Source organism: Pan paniscus, chromosome 7 (genome assembly GCF_029289425.2).
Source record: "Pan paniscus chromosome 7, NHGRI_mPanPan1-v2.0_pri, whole genome shotgun sequence".
Taxonomy (NCBI): domain Eukaryota; kingdom Metazoa; phylum Chordata; class Mammalia; order Primates; family Hominidae; genus Pan; species Pan paniscus.
This window is the reverse complement of record NC_073256.2, coordinates 71,345,712-71,362,750: the sequence shown is the minus strand read 5'-3', so window position 1 is coordinate 71,362,750 and position 17,039 is coordinate 71,345,712. Positions and strand designations below refer to the sequence as shown.

The 17,039-nt window shown below is 37.1% G+C and overlaps 1 protein-coding gene across 2 annotated transcripts in view; it reads left to right on the top strand.

Annotated features, from left to right (window-relative positions):
• Positions 1-15,823, top strand: part of TMEM68 (transmembrane protein 68) — a 78,755-nt gene extending 62,932 nt beyond the window's left edge. For both annotated transcript variants that reach the window (XM_063606766.1, XM_063606764.1), the window contains one exon: positions 14,303-15,823. In XM_063606766.1, the coding sequence (XP_063462836.1) occupies positions 14,303-14,354 (52 nt within the window). In that variant the 3' untranslated portion in view covers positions 14,355-15,823. The remainder of the gene's footprint in view (positions 1-14,302) is intronic.
• Positions 15,824-17,039: the final 1,216 nt, after the last annotated feature.

Here is a 17,039-nt window from a genome sequence, read left to right as displayed (position 1 = left end):
AATCTAGCATTTGTTAACCAATGATGTCCTTTGGTAGTCATTAAAGTTACCACAGCATGGGGGGAACTTTATATTCAGGTTTTGCCTAAGGGTTAGTTTATCTGCTTCTTATGCTAACAGGGTCGGTTGCTGCCGAGGCCCTTAGACATGAGGGCCAGCATTTGGAAACCCCATCTAGTTGTTTTGAGAGATAGGCCAGTTGCCTTGGCCAGGGGCCCACAGTCTGGGTTAAAACTCTAACTGCCATTTTTTCTCTTTTTGACACATAGGGTATAAAGGGTTTTGTCAGGTCAGGTAGCCCCAGGGCTGGGGCCGACATGAGTTTTTCTTTTAACTCATGAAAAGCTTATTGCTGTTGGTTGTAATAGATGTGGTTTATCCAATTTATATTTTTATTGACTGTCACCTACCAAAATATTGACTCAAATCCTGCAGCTATTTGATTTCAAGCTTTAAACTGATCTGGTATTCCCCGTGGGACTCTAATTGTGTCTAAACGGACGTGAGAGTCGAAAGACCTATAAGGGGCTTCTCTCGCTTTACGATGTCTTATTTTTCCTCCTCTGGTTGATGAAATGCCAGGGTGAAAGGGATAGCCAATTGGACTAAAGTACAAGTGCCCCTCCAGTTATTCGGCAGAGTGCCCAGTGAAGGTCCACCACACCACCACACATCCGCTCAGGGATGAACAAGGGCTGACTGATTGATAAGCTCTTGAAAATTCTTAAGCTCACTGCAACCTTTCAGGTCTCCAAGGAATGCTAAGTTTCCTCCTTGTCATGAGAGACACGAAGTGAACTTAGTGTTGGGAGATGGAGGCTGGATGGCCCTCGGGGGCGGACTCGCAGGGTGCTGGACTTTGGGATATAGCAGAGAGAACTTGGCACGACTTATTACTCCAGGCCGTAGAATCCTGGAAAACAGCTACCATGCAGCCCACACCTGGTCGACTGGAGGATCACCTTAGTGGAAAGGGGACAATCTGGGCCTCTGGCCTGCCATGTGCATAAGCATAACTATTGCTTTTGTTTAACGTGCGGATGGAATATCTGACCCATTCCAACCAGGCATTTGCATCTTGGTATGCTGTCTTAATTGCCAAAGTTTGTTTTAAGTCCTTAACTTCTATGATCCTCTAGTAAAATGAATGTATGATTTTAGGAAATTACAAAAACTTGTTGGGGCAGTCCATCCTTGCTCTTTAGTGGTCCACAGAATGTTGGACCAACTACGGCATAAAAGCTCTACATTGGGGGGTAAGACTCCTGGTTGACACTGGAGTCTTTACCGAAATTTTCTCAGATTAAATGGTCCTAATTTACTAATGCCCAGTCTGAGGAGAGTCAGGAGAGACAGAGGTACTTTTTTGAAGTAGAGAGCTGTCTTTGACTTGGCAAGTCCCTACAGCGTATAACAAGGCAAGCATTAAATGCAATAGTTTGAGGTGAAATTGACTTGGTTATGTTAATAACCAGACAGTCAGCAATAGAGCGAGGAAACAAGAAAGAGTAATAGAATAGATGAAAGAGTTAAATTTTTCTTAGCTTTAGTTTGGTAGGGTTTTCCTCTGGGACTGTGGCCCACGACTCTGGAGGGGGTGGCGCTTTGACTTGGATGTGATGAGTCCATCCCTTTTCCGCTGTACGAATAGCAGTCTCAGTGGTTAGCAGCGCAAGGTAGGGTCCTTCCTAGGCTGGCTCGAGTTTTTCTTCTTTCCACCCTTTGATAAGAAGGTGATCTTCAGGCTGGTGCTGGTTTACTGGAAATTCTAGGGGTGGTACCTGTGCTAAAAGACTTTTAGTTTTGAGGGAAGAGAAAGTGGAAGATAAACCAAGTATATAATTTCTAAGGAATTGACTTTTTGTTTTAAATGTGGGGACTTTAACAGTGGACTTTATTATTTTTTTAATTTATTTTTTTTTTGAGATGGAGTCTCACTGTGTCACCAGGCTGGAGTGCAGTGGCACGATCTTGGCTCACTGCACCCTCTGCCTCCCGGGCTGAAGTGATTTTCCTGCCTTAGCCTCCCGAGTAGCTGGGACTACAGGCATGCACCACCACACCTAGATAATTTCTGTATTTTTAGCAGAGACAGGATTTCACCATGTTGGCCAGGATGGTCTTGATCTCTTGACCTTGTGATCCACCCACCTCAGCTTCCCAAAGTTCTGGGATTACAGGTTTGAGCCACTGCGCCTGGCCAACAGTGGACTTTATAGTCTTTGGTGCCTTTTTACTGAGAAATTTTCTTTAGCACCTATTTTTATTGGTTTTTAGACCAAAGAAAGCCAAACACCATTCTATATTTAATAATGCTTCTTGTATGATTTTTATACCAGATAAGCTAAATTTCACCTTTCTATTAGTGTGCTATTAATGTTAAACTTAGTTTTAATAAAACTTTGTATACATATTTATTCAATTTTTAATGTTGGACCATAACGTAAGATTTTTATAGACTCTTTTAAACCTTTTATAATCTTTGTTAAAGATCAGGTTAGTGCTTTAAGAAAAACCCATTGTGTTTTTACTTTAATGTCCAGTTCACAGAAAAACTGGATGATACCTTTTTAACTTTAGCTAATATGTTTACACACAGAATTTTTTTTATAATTAACATTTTAAAACTTGCTTAAACCTTCAAAACAAAATTTTTAACCTTTTAATGTAGTAAAAATTTACATTTTTATGCCTCCTTATAATCCTTTTACCAAAGATGTATTTTACTTTCCTTATATAGCTTGCACATAAACTGTTTTTTTTTCTCCCCAGTAGTTTCACAGTTAGGAGGCCTACTTACTTTTAAATTATACAACATTTCTTGCATAAATTTTTTTTTATAACATTTTTCTCTTTCATGACTTTCTCAGACAATTCTTCGACATGTCTCTACTTTATGACTTATTACAAACATTTCTTTCTTTAAACTACCAGTTAATTTATTTCAGGACAAGAATTTATCATATAACACTCTTTTTACATAAATTCTGCCCTGCCCTTTTTTTCCCTTTTTTTTTTCGAAGATGATAACCATTCTTTTTCAAAATGAACTTCTTTTATGTCTGTGGACTAGACCGTCTAAGGCCACAAGATTAGAAGTTACTATAATACATGTTACACTGTAACTTTTAGCAATCTTTACTTTTGTTGAAAACCTTGTAAGTTTGGGATTTTAATTATCCTTTGCTATTAATAAGACCTTGTTTTGTCTAAATTAACTTAGAATTGGTATAGACGGCCTTTTTTTCCCCTTCAATTACCTGGGAGGAACCATTGATCATCCTGTCCTGAAGGGAGTTCCTCCTAGGTCTGGTCAGACCTTTGTATGGTAGTTAAGATTTAGATCCCCTGTTAGGAAACCTGCTGGGTTAAGGGAATTTTCAGTGGTTAATGTTAAATCATCCTTTTTTTTTTTTTCTTTAGGATACTTCTGAACTGGTAAGGTGTGCTCACAATGAGGTTTCCTCTAAAAGTTATTTTTTTACTTTTTTCTGTTAGCAAAGCAGTTGCCGCTACAGATTGAATGCATTTGGGCCATCTGCAGATTACTGGGTTAAGGATATTTGATAGGAAGGCCTCAGTGCTTTTGGGATATGCCCTTGTTTACACTGACAACATAGTGGTATTGGAGTGTTATAGGGTTATGGAGAATACCTTCAATTATCAATTATAGGTTTTAAATTTACCTTGGCTTTTAAAGGAATAGGGTACGCTGTTGTTGTTGTTTTTTTAAAAACTACTTGTATATCTCTCTCTTTCTTTCATTTTTTCTTTCTCTTGTTGATTTTCTATGTACGGGAACTGGCCTGGGTGCCTTGGCTTACAGGTTACCTTGTGCCATACTTTTGAAACAAGGGACCTGTCCAGGCTTCCTTCTGATGGCCAACCCACCTCTAATGCCGGCCAGTCTATCTTACACAAAGTTTTAAGTTTTCCTGGTGTCACAGTACTGCATAGTCTCCCTGAAATCGTTTCTTGACATTTTTTAACATAGTTCCTAGTGGGGTGGGCTTACTTTGTGCCTGACCTATGCTTCTTCGAGACCGAACACCATGCTCACACCACACACACACCACAAAACAAAGAACGGGTAAAAAGGGCACACACACACTTTTACAGCTTACACCAAACCAGAATCAAACCAAAATCAGAGTATCAAGAAATCCAAGCCAGGTCAAAACCAAAACTAAAGTATCAAGCAATCCAAGTCAAGTCAAACACAAAAACCCAAGTGCTGGTATGGGCATGCCATAGGTGATCAGGCCACGCTTCCACTTAAATGGAGTGGGCAAGTTCCAAAGACTAGTCTTACCAAGTTTCAGATGTCCAGACTCCAAGGGCCATTTCCTTCCTGGTGTTCAGCCACGGTGTTGATCCTCCACAAGGGCCTGCCACGCACTGCTCTGGCGAGGCGTTCCACCAGGGCAATTGCCTACCCAGGAGGGCTTTCAGGATTCACGTAGCTCAAGCTGGCTGGAGTCCCCCACAGGGATGTTCCACAGGGCAGGCCTAAGCTGCCTAAGGGGCTGCCTTGGCCGTCCATTAATCACCTTGCTTCCCAGTCAGAGAACCAAGAAATGTAGCAGGACAAGCTGCAGACAAAATTCCTCAGACAATGAGTTAAAGAAGGAAGGGCTTTATTTGGCCGGGAGCTTCCACAAGACTCATGTCTCCAACAACCGAGCTCCCTGTGTGAGCAATTCCTGTCCCTTTTAAGGGCTCGCAACTCTAAGGGGGTCCACATGAGAGGGTTTTGATCCATTGAGCAAGCAGGGGGTACGTGACTGGGGGCTGCATGCACTGGTAATTAGAACGGAACAGAACAGGACAGGGATTTTCACAGTGCTTTTCTATACAATGTCTGTAACCTATAGATAACATAACCAATTAGGTCAGAGGTCGATCTTTAACTACCAGGTCCAGGGTGTGGTGCCGAGCTGTCTGCTTGTGGATTTCATTTCTACCTTTTAGTTTTTACTTCTTCTTTCTTTGGAGGCAGAAATTTGGCATAAGAAAATATGAGAGGTGGTCTCCTCCTTTACTATAATTTGGAAGATTTTCTCTATCACTGATATTTTTTCCATAAACAAACAGAAGAATTTACCAGTGAGGCAATCTACCCTTGGAGTGTTTTTTTTTTTTTTTCTGAAAAGTTTTTACTTACAAGTTTACTTTCTGTAATGGATGTGGTTTTTCATCTTGGTGACATTTTCTGTTTCTTCTTGATACGTTTGAGAAGATATTTATCTAGAAATCTGTCCGTTTTTTCTAAAGTTTTGATTTATTATCATGAAGCTGTTCATGATGTAAGATTTGTAGTGATATTCCTCTTTTTCATTCCTAGTATTATCTTGGAATGTTTTTGTCTCTCTGTCTCTGTCTCAATCTCTCTTTTTCTTTCTGTTTTTGCCTTGATACCACAGAACAGGGGCTGTCAAGCTTTTTCTATAAAGGTGGTCCTTTACAGTTAATATTTTAAGTGCTGTGACTATAAACTAACCCTAACTGATACAGTGAAGTTCAAAGTCTGTAAACTGATTGGTTGTTTATTTATTTTTCAAGTTATTAATTAGCAGATTTGTTTTTAAGTATATATACTCATGCACTGGTATATGTCAGGGGTCAAAAAACTATAAAGAGCCAGATAGAAAATATTTTAGACATTACAGTCTCTGTTGTGACCACTCTGCTATTGTATCATGTAAACAGCCATAGACAATATGTAGACAAATAAGCATAAGTTCCAATAAAACTACATTATGGATACAGAAATTTGAATTTCATGTGCTACAATATATTCTCCTTCTGATTTCCTCCCCAAAACACTGAAAAATGTAAAAACCATTCTTGATTCGTGAACCATAAAAAAACAAGTGTTTGAAACAGGTATTGAGTTGGATTTGGCCCATAAGCTGTTGCTTGCCAATCCCTGCTGTAGAAAATTTAGTTTCATTGTCCTTTTCAGAGTTTTTGCTATTGTTGTTTTTCTTCCTATTTATGTTTTTTTCCTTCAATAGTTTCTGCTCTTATCTATAATTTTCTTTTTATCTGCTTTGTTTACGTTTAATTTGTTGTCTTTATAACTTTTTAAGGTGGACACTGGATTATTGATTTTTCAGTCTTTTTTCTTTTCTAATATATGCATTTGAAGCCATACATCTCTTTCTTTTTTTTTTGTATTGTATTTTTATTTATTTTCACAAGTATTTTACAGTATGGTAGAATAAAAAGTGATTGTAAGCTTAAATTGAAACTGTAAAAATTGCTTATGTATTATTCTGAAATGCATTAGGTTGAAAAAGTAAGATGATTGTGGTGACTATTATTTCTTGTCCACTATATGTTTGTTTTTTGTTTTTTCACCAACAATGTCTTCATATTTGAACCTATTCAATAAAGACATAAAGCACAAAAATGCTAGTTCGTATTCACTGATGTCTTTTAGCCACACATAGAAAGATTGGAACCCAATGAAATATCAATAAAATGTTTGAAGTCAAAAATACAGATTTAAAAAAATAAAAAAGTATCTTTTCATTGGCTGTATTCTTATGCCATCGGCTTTTGAAAATGTGTTACCATTTTACTGAAGTGTTTTCTGACATCAAAGTATTAGAAATGTTTTTGTTACAAGTTTTTTAAGGCATTTTCTTCATAGACAATACATTTAGCAATCACAAACATTTATGATATCAAGATTAATAGGAAACATGGACATTTCTAGTTAAGAACTATACCGTTTAATGGCAAAAGTTATCTGTGATGAGTATTTAATGTTTTAGACCATCATATTTAAAATTAAAAAGGAATTTAGTGAAAATTTCAAATTAGACATGTTTAATTTGTACTCAATTTTCCTCAGGCTAGAGGTGAACACTTAACCATGAGTAGAAGCTCTGGAGATGAAAAAATATTAGAAAAACACAGATAACAATCAACAGAGCCCTTGGATATTTATTTTCATTGCATGTGTATATATTTTACATGGTAAGCATTTTTTAGTATTAAGATAGGTTGATTCAATAATATAGTCATTTAAAGTCATACATCTCTTTCTAAGCACAGCTTTAACTGTATCTCATAAATTTTGATGCCATTTTTTAAATCATTCAATTAAAAATATACATAATTCTTATAATAGTCTCTCTTCTTTGCTTTATTTCCTTCTTTGATACTGGAGTAACTTAGAAGTATATTTCTTAATTTCCATACCTTTAAGAATTTTCTGTTTTTTTTTTTTAATTTGTTGTTGGGTTATTATTGTTTGTTTTTTCTCAGAGAGTTGCCCAGGCTATATTTAAACTCCTGGGCTCAGATCATCCTCCAGAGTAGTTAAGACTACAGGTGTGTGCCTCTGTCTGGGTTTTGCTGTTGTTGTTCTTTGTTTTTAGTTGGCTTCTAGTTTAATTCCACTGTGATCAATGAACATACTTGAATGATTTCAATCATTTCATATTTACTTTATGGTCCAGCATATGGCAAATATTGTCAGATATTCTATGGGCCCTTACAAATAATTTTTACTCTTTCAGTCTTGAATGAAAGAGAAAATTGAATGAAGTGTTCTATATGTCATTTAGTTCTATGTTCTATATATGTCATTAACTTTGTTAACTGTGCTGTTCCAATTTCCTGTTTCTATTGGTTTATTTCTCATTTTAGCTGCATTTTGCTTTATGTATTTAGAAGCTATGTTTTTAATGTATTCATATTGAGAATTTGTATACCTTTCTGATGAAGTGTTTTTTCTTATCACTATGAAAAAGCACTTTTTATCTCTAGTTATATTTCTTGCCTTAAAATCAACTTTGCTATTAGTATAACTATACCAGCATTCTTTTGGTTAGTGTTTACTTCTTATTTCATTATTTAACATTCAGCTGTCTTACATTCTTATATTAATGTTGTGTTACTTGAAAGCAATATAGTTAGGTTTTGTTTTGTAGTTCTGTCTAACAATCTGTCTTTTTTTGTAACTGATGTATTTCATTTTATTCATTTAAATTTAACATAATTACTGGCATATTTGGGCTTATGTATGTAAACTTACTTTCTTCCTTTAAATTTTCCCTCCTGTTTTATATTCCTTAATTTCTTTTCCGTTGTCTTGTTTTGCATTAATCAAATATTTTTAAGTGTCTATTTCTTTTCTTTTCTTTTATCTTCTTCCAGAAATGAGTAGACATAGGTTAAACCTTCTCACTCTCCCCTCCATGCTCCTTTATTTCCTCTTCATATTTTCCATTTTTTTTCCTCAGTGCTTCACTCTGAGCAGTTTCTTCTGCTATATAACCTAGTTTACTAGTTTTTGCTTCAGCAGTGTCCATTCTATTTAACATATCTATTGAGTTTATAATTTTAGTATTATATTTTGCTTTTATATTTCTATTCTTTTGCTTTTTTTTCAGAAAAATTCTGCTTGATCGGAATGTATAGTCTCTTGTTTTTAGATTACTTATTTTTGTTAATAGGAGAAAAGGCATAAAAATTTATTTAATGTGTATATACATGGGACCCTTCTGAATGAAGCCCCAATTTCCCATTGAGGTTCAGAAGTGTATATAACATCCTGGCACAACAGGTTATGATTACATTCTTGGTCTTATGAGGAGGGGAAGAAAAAATTACTGTTCAGTTTGGAGGGTCTGGATCTTAGGCAGATAATGGCCTATGTTTTGGGAGAGACAGTGGTATGGTTGAGGGTGTGTAACGTCAGAGGGACTTTGAGGCCTCTTCAGTCCAGCATGTCAAAATGCCATATTTTGGGTTGTTCAGTTTCTGAGCCCCAATATTCCTCTGTCTGAAACTTCCCTAGAAGTGTCACACACTAAAAGCTGAGTTGGTGGCTGTGGAGAGAAAAATTGAGTTAAAAGCTGAATGGTAAAGGATCCCATTAAACCAGTCTTCCCATTTCTGGGAATAGGCCAGTTCCATTAAGCATGTGTGTCATTGAAGTTAGTCTTTCAAACAGAATAAAAACAAAGGTTAATGTTGACTACAATCTATAAGCCAGTTTCCTTAGAATCTGGAGGCCAGTCAATTGAGGTGTCCAAATGTTGGACTCAAAGCATCTTCAGTCAAACTGGAAAAAGGTAGTGGCAATTTGACTAGTTTTTCTTGCTTGTATCACAAGGTATAAGCTTCAGCTTGCAGGGCCTCAAGAAAATGGTAGTAGCAATTTCATTGAGTCCAAGTCAGAAAAATGGAAGAAAAATGTGAAACCAGTAGTTTGGAGACTTGTAGCCAGGAAAGAATTTGGGATTCAGATCAAATCATAGGCAGATAATAAAAACCCAGAAATGATGGACAAGGTTAGAATCTAATAATGGGTGTACTATAATTTTATTCTGAAATATAATTTTCTCTCCTCAGTTGCCATTTTTACCAAGGATAAATCATAGCAGGACTAATTTATTTGCAAAAATAAGTTTTAGTTTTATTATACTTGGCCTGATTATTTGTATAAAATGCAATTTTAAAAAATATATATTTTTTAGAGACAAGGCCTTCTTTTGTCACCCAGGCTGGAGTGTCGTGGCACAATCAGAGCACACTGCTGCTTCAAACTCCTGGGCTCAAGGGATCCTCCCACCTCAGCCTCCTGAGTGGCTGGGACTATAGGACCACGTCACCATGCCCAGCCTACTAAATTTTTTTTTTTTTTTTTTTTTTTTTTTTGCAGAGACAAGATCTTGTTATTTCACCCACGCTTGTCTCAAACTCCCGGGCTCAAGTAATCCTCCCATCTTGTCCTCCCAAAGTGCTGGGATTACAGGTGTGAGCCACAGCAAGAATACTTATTGGCTCTGTTAGGCTTTTTTTTTTTTTTTTTTTGGACGGAGCCTCGCTCTGTCGCCCAGGATGGAGTGCAGTGGTGTGATCTCGGCAACTGCAAGCTCCGCCTCCCGGGCTCACGCCATTCTCCTGCCTCAGCCTCCCGAGTAGCTGACTACAGGTGCCCGCCACCTCGCCCGGCCAATTGTTTTGTATTTTTAGTAGAGACGGGGTTTCACCGTGTTAGCCAGGATGGGCTCGATCTCCTGACCTCGTGATCCGCTCGCCTCGGCCTCCCAAAGTGTTGGGATTACAGGCGTGAAGCCACCGCAGCCGGCCTGTTAGGCTCTTTTAAAATTGGCTTTGCTGCAACTTTTTTTCCTAAGAAATCTCAGATTAGACTTTTGAAAGCTTCTGGAGCCAAGTCAAAGATTTATCTGTGTCTGCAGATACCTGTATGAATGGGATCAATTCCTCTCTTCCCAAGGTCCCAAGATAATTTGGGGTGCCTGAGACTTTCAGAAAGTAACATTCTTTACATATCACAGATCAGGAACTTTGTAAAGGAATTGCATAGACAAGATACGAGGCCAGTCTTTCCAAGGGGCTTTTTACCAGCTCTATAATGTCAACCTTAATTCCTCAAAGCAGTCTGATATGTCTGAAAATCTGCCAATCCACTCAAAGCCTTGGTAAAATAACCAGCGTCTCCAGCTGTGTCCTGTTAGAAATGAAAACAGATTCTATTGAACTTATGCAATATTCAACTATGTTGAGCTTATGTAATATATAACTATATTGCCATAAATTAAGAACACTCACAAATATACTCAATAATTCCATTAGCCAAAAAAAAAAAAAAAAAAAAAAAAAAAAATCAGTTTCCAAATTCTGGAGAAAGCAGGCAGAGAGAGAAAGAAAAATGATTCAAATTTTGCTCACAAAACTATACTTTACCCAATTTGCCATAAGCTATAAATAGCTCAAAAGTAAAAAGTTTTCTTCACTCTGAAAAACAAAACAAAAAGAATTAGCAACATTTCAAAAAAAGACATAAAAAATTATTTCAGTCTTGTATTAGTTCAACCCCATGTAATAACTCTTGTCTGCTTAGTGTTGGGTTAGTGATCCTCATCATCAACAATCCTCATCAGCATTTAAGTTAGAGTCCTGGAGGTCTTTTTCCCTAGTTCAATGGTATGATCTTTGAAGTTATCAGAAACCTGTATTTAAGAGTACTTGTAAGATTTCTTCCATAATTTTCCTTAAAGAAAAAACAAATTTTGGATTGTAGTTGATTATAGACTGCTTTTTGAGAAGAATCAGAGTAAAACAAAAATTGTCTGTGGAAGACAAAAGTCTTAGAATAGCCATGGTTAAAGACACAATTGACAAAGAGATTTGGTTATTTCTGTGGCATACAACAATTTAATGTAATAATCATAATTACTATGGATAATATATACTAAGACATATCAGAATTGCAGGAATCTCTTACAATTTTGGAACACATGTTAATAAGACATTTACATAAATAAAACCCAAAGCAAGTTAAGCACAATTTCATATTTGACAATGTTTCCTATATGATTTTATGTACCAAATAAGCCAAATATGTCTCTCTTGGTCTTTCAGGGGCCCTAATGTTCAAAAAGTTCATTTGTGGTTTAAAAAAACCAATTTAGAATTTGAAGTTTGATTTTGGAGAGTTTGTAAAATATCAAAGGTTTAAAACACATGATATCACAAAATAAAGTCACACAACTGTAAAATAAACCATTCATTTAGCCAAAGTGAAAATTTAAATAACTCAAAAAGCAAAAATCCTACCCCTTGATAGAGAGGAGACTTAGTTTCTCAAACAATCATAAGACCTAATAAAGACAGTATGAAGCGAACAATCCTTCTGCCTTGGTCTCTCAAAGGGTTGGGATTAGAGACATGAGCCACCATGCCCAGCCCCAAATCTCTTATTACCAGATTTTAGCCAGGACAAATAGATGATACTTCTGGCTTTTGCACAAGATCCAGAACCATCCCAAAGATAGCTAAAAGAAAGGAAAGTTTCACTAGCCATAAATGGGGTATAACTTACATTTCTGTTCAGCCATATTCTCTAGGGTCTCAGCTTCTCAGCTGAATGTCTACTCACAATGGCCCCAAAGCCCCAGGTGCTCCAAAGATGGAATCAGGCAGGAAGTCAAAAGCTGTTTATGTAAGGGAAAAGGATCAATAAATGAAAACCAGAAGCGACTGATTCTCTTATCAGGAACTGTACCCAGGCTACAATGGGAATTTTAACTACTGGACTTCAAATGGAGCAACCTTGATTATTAATCCTTCATGGAATCCAAAGTGGGCAGTTTAAGTGTAATTTTGTTTTAGATTATATTTTTGCTCTTTAATTAGTGAAGATATTTTTTAAGACTAGCTATGACACTTTTATTTGATTTTTATCTTTTCATCAATTGTTTGGAATTAGAGGTCTCATTTTTTTTTTTTTAACTTAGCAGTGTAATTTACAGGATCCATCTTTTGGCCATTGGATTTTCCATGGTGCACTTAATTTCAATAGTGACCCAATCCAGCAGCCTCTTCAGAGAAGAAGCAATCCCAAGGATGCCATTTTCCAGAAAGAGGCTAAGATAGCAAAACAATTGTTGCCACAGACAGTCAAGGATTGTGTTTGCCTCCAGTAACCCACAAACTTGTGAGGAGGCCACCACTCATAGACCCGTTAATCTGTGACACTGGATAGAGCTTCCTGAATTGTACTTTCTCAGCACTCACTAGGCAACAAAAATTGAGATGACAAAATCCCCTTATGGATAGGACTTCTTATGACATACTCTCCCAAGAACTTGGCACATTCAGAACAAAAAAAATCTCAAGATCCCAGCCATTTTCAGGCTGGCCACTTGACATGACCTGGAAATCAGATCCCCTGGATGGTAGAGACCAAGAGAGAGTGGTCACAAATCTAGCTTGGTCACAAATCTAGCTCTGGAAGACATAAAACAAGACAATGGGGAACTTTATCTGGTACCTGTCTTTATGGACAACACAGAAGGACAGACAAAAGAAAATACTATTTCTGGGAGAAAACGAATTAGACATTGTGAATATCCATAACACAAAATACCAAAAAGTACATCAGAGTAGCTACCCCCCAGGACAAGTCACACAAAATTTTTTTCCCATTACTCAAAACCTTGCAGAGGAGACAAATGGATTTTTACTGTCCACTCAACCAGATTACACTGAGAGAGAGTCTGGGAGCCGAACTGGTAAGAAATTCTTACCTTTTTGCCAGTTTTTAGATTCTTGGGTTCTCTTCATTGTGCCTTTCAGAACAGAGCAACTTTGGTGACCCTGCTTACTGCACCATAACTGTGGGGGTCAAGGCCCTTGGCCCCCTAAACATTGAACAATCACTAACATGAGGCAGACTGGTTAATAGGAGAAAAGGGATACAAATGTATTTAACGTGTATACACAGAAGCCTTCAGAATAAGGCTCCAGGATCAGGAGTCCCCAACCCCTGGGCTATGGACCGGTACCGGTCTGTGGCCTGTTAGGAACCTAGCTGCACAGCAGGAAGTGAGCAGCAGGTCAGCGAGCATTACGGCCTGAGCTCCACCTCCTGTCAGATCCCCGGTGGCATTAGATTCTCATAGGAGTGCAAACCCTACTGTGAACTCTGTGGGTAAGGGATCTAGGTTGTGCATTCCTTATGACAATCTAACTAATGCCTGATGATCTGAGGTGGAACAGTTTCATGCCAAATCCCCCCAACCTCCACGCCCCTGTCCATGGAAAAATTGTCTTCCACAAAACTGGTCCCTGGTGCCAAAAATGTTGGGGACTGCTGACCCAGATTACATTTCAAAGCCCCTTTTAAATTAGTAGAAACATCTCACTTATTGAATTTAATATGCAGAAAACCCCCAAATCTGAAGTTTTTGAATGTCTGATTCCACTGTGAGTTTTATCTCATTGCTCTAATTCATTGCCTCTGAACCTGTTTGATTTTGCCCTCCAGGGGACATTTAGACAAGTCTGGCGACATTTTGGTTGTCACAGCTGGGGAGGTGGGAGGTAGTTCTTATATCTACTCTGTATAGGTCAAGGATGCTGGTAAACTTCCTATAATGCACAGCACTGCACCACACAGTGAATTATCCTGCCCAATATTGTTATGATTGAGAAATTCATGATACTTTGTTTCCTTGGGTGATTTATGCTTTTGAATGTGAGCTTACCTTGGAGCTTTGTCTATAGGAATTCTGATAGGTCTAGTTGAAGTTTGTTTTCCACCATGGATGATTAGCTACTGCCAATTGCCTGAGAACACTACCATCTGGAACAACTTTGATTTCTCAGCCTGGGTTTTTTTGAGACCACATGTAATATGTCAATTTGCTCCATGTTACCACCTTCCCCAAAAGCAAACCCAACCCAGCCAAAACCCTAGTTAAGGCCAATTTGTGTTTACATATCCTAAGATAATTTTCTTTCTGTCTCCCAGTATCAAGATTAAGACAAAAAGGTTGCCCCCTTCAGCATGTCGAGTCATGTGAGGGTGGCTACCCTCTGGGGCTGCAGCTTTCTCACTTTGGAAGACTTATGAGTTTTTTCCTGTGCCCTGTACAGTGAAGAACAAAGAAACTAGTGACAGTTTGATGAGAAACAGATATACACATAGCTTCAAAGAATCTCTCCATAAAGTACTTATTCATTATAAAAGGAAAAAAATAATAACTTCATAGGGAAGAAACCTGGTGGATGACATCTTAATCAAGTGATCAAAGTTACCACCACGACTAATGACACAAACCAACATTATATGCCTCCTGATGTGATGTGACATGCTAGAAAGAAAACAACATCATTTATACGGTATTTCTGCCAGAGAAACATAATCTGCATTTTCATGTTAAAGTGAAGTCGATTATACATAGCATTGTTAAAAGTGATTTTGGAGTTTTTCTCTTCATACAATTTTAAGGTTGTAAAGTTGACAGTCTGTTTTTAATTCACTTTTACAAGTTGTAAATGTTTTGCAAATATGTTTCTTTCCTGTAAGATTTATTTCTTAGCTGGTTAACCTAGATAAATTCATTTCCCAGAGGTTACTTTGTTTAATGTTATGGTACATGTACAGTAAATAATCTATAAGGATAAGACAATATACTTTGATGTTTATTTTACATATTTATAAACATTTTTGACTCAAATTATGAAAAAGTTTTTCCTAAAATTTTCTAGTGGATGTGCTGTCTCTTAACATTCTCCTTAGCTGTCAATTGATTTCCTTGTTTAACTATTTTAAAGTTCTTTATAATACTTGTTATTCATAAATCAAGTGCTTTTACTCTTACAATAAAAATATACACTTATATTTCCACTCACAATGCACTTAAAGAAAACTTTCAGTCCTGGTTAAATTTAAAATAGTTACCTACATTTATTTTATATTGACAATATCTGAATCAAAAACCCATTGATAGCATCTACTAAAGCTGAACATTCACACATTGCATGAAATAGGAAAGGAGGGCTTATGTCCTCCAATAGGTGTGTTCATAGCAGTTTAGTCATAAAATCCCCAAACTGCCTATCAACAGTAGTGTCTCTCAATAGGAGAATGTATAAGGACATTTTAGTATACTTATACAATCAAGCAGTGGAAAAAAATAAACTATTGCTTTATGCACCAACATGGATAAATATCACAGACCTATTGATAAATGAAAGAAGTCAGAAATGAAAAGGCTGAAAATTGTATGAGCCATGTATGTGAAAATCAAGAACAGACAAAACCAATCTACAGTGACAGATGTCAGAATGATGGTTACCTTTAGAGTTTATTGAGTGCAAGAATATGGGTGTAGCCTTCTGGGATGTTGAAAATATTCTCTATGTTGATTTGGGTATGGCTTAAAAGGATTTATGCATGTCTAGAAAGTTATCAAGCTGTGCAATTAAGACCTATGTATTTTATTATATGTAATCTATACCATATTTCAATAAAAATATGAATACCTTTGTTATTGCTTAATGTTATTGTATTGATTAGGTTTTAGTCTAAAATGTCACACACAAATTCATGAGAATGCCAGATAGGTGTTCAGTTATTTACTCTTGGGTCAAGGTAAAGTCAAATGAACTTTGGCCAAATGCTAAGATGTTGGCATGAGAACAGTCAAGCAAAACCACGAGAAAGAATAGGAAGATCACAGAAAGATGTATGTGTACATGGGTACTAAGGTAAAATAAAAGACACCATAAATCAATGGGAAAAACTGATTATTTGGTAAATGGTGTTGGGTAAACGGTGTTGGCAGAAATATGAAGAAAACTAAAATTGATTCCTACCTCACATCCCTTACAAAGGTGAACTCTATATGGATTAAAGAGCTAAATGTGAACAGTACAAGTTAATTTTAAAAATGTAGGAAGGGACTTCTTAAACAAAACCTCAAAAGGTTATAGCATAAGACAAAAAAAAAGATGGTTTTGCTCACAACAAAATTAAGGATGAAGTTAACAGACTGAGAGAAGTTATTTACAATGTCTGAAATTGACAAAGGGCCAGCACCTTCACATCCAAGAAACTTCAACAAATCAAAATAAGAAAAAAACAGGCCAGGGGCACTGGCTCATGCCTATAATCCCAGCGCTTTGGAAGGCCAAGGTGGGAGGATCACTTGAGCCCAGGAGTGAGTTCAAGACCAGCCTGCACAACACGGTGAAACCCCGTCTCTAGTAAAAATATAGAAAATAACCAAGTGTGGTGGTGCATGCCTGTAGTCGCAGCTGTTTGGGAGGCTGAGGTGGGAAGATCACCTGAGCCTGGGAGGTCGAGGCTGCAGTGAGCCGTGATCATGTCTCTGCACTCCAGCCTGGGTGACAGAGTGAGACCCTGTCACACACACAAAAAAAAAAAAAAAAAAAGGAAAAGAAAAGAAAAAAACAAATATCAAAACAAAAGACAGTTTATAGAAGAGGAAATACAGAGGCCAAAAGCATAAGAAGAGATGTTTAAATCTTTTAGTTAACACCAAAGATGCAAATTTAACCAATAATGATATATTATTTGTGACTGGCAAAAATTAGAAAGGTGGAGAATGGGCAGGATTGTAGTGATGTGGAATATAGGAACCTTAGGTACTCTGGCAGTTCTACAGAGCAACGTGCTAGTACCCAATTGTATTATGCATGTGTGTACCTAGGGACCCAGCAGTTTCACTCCCAGACAGATA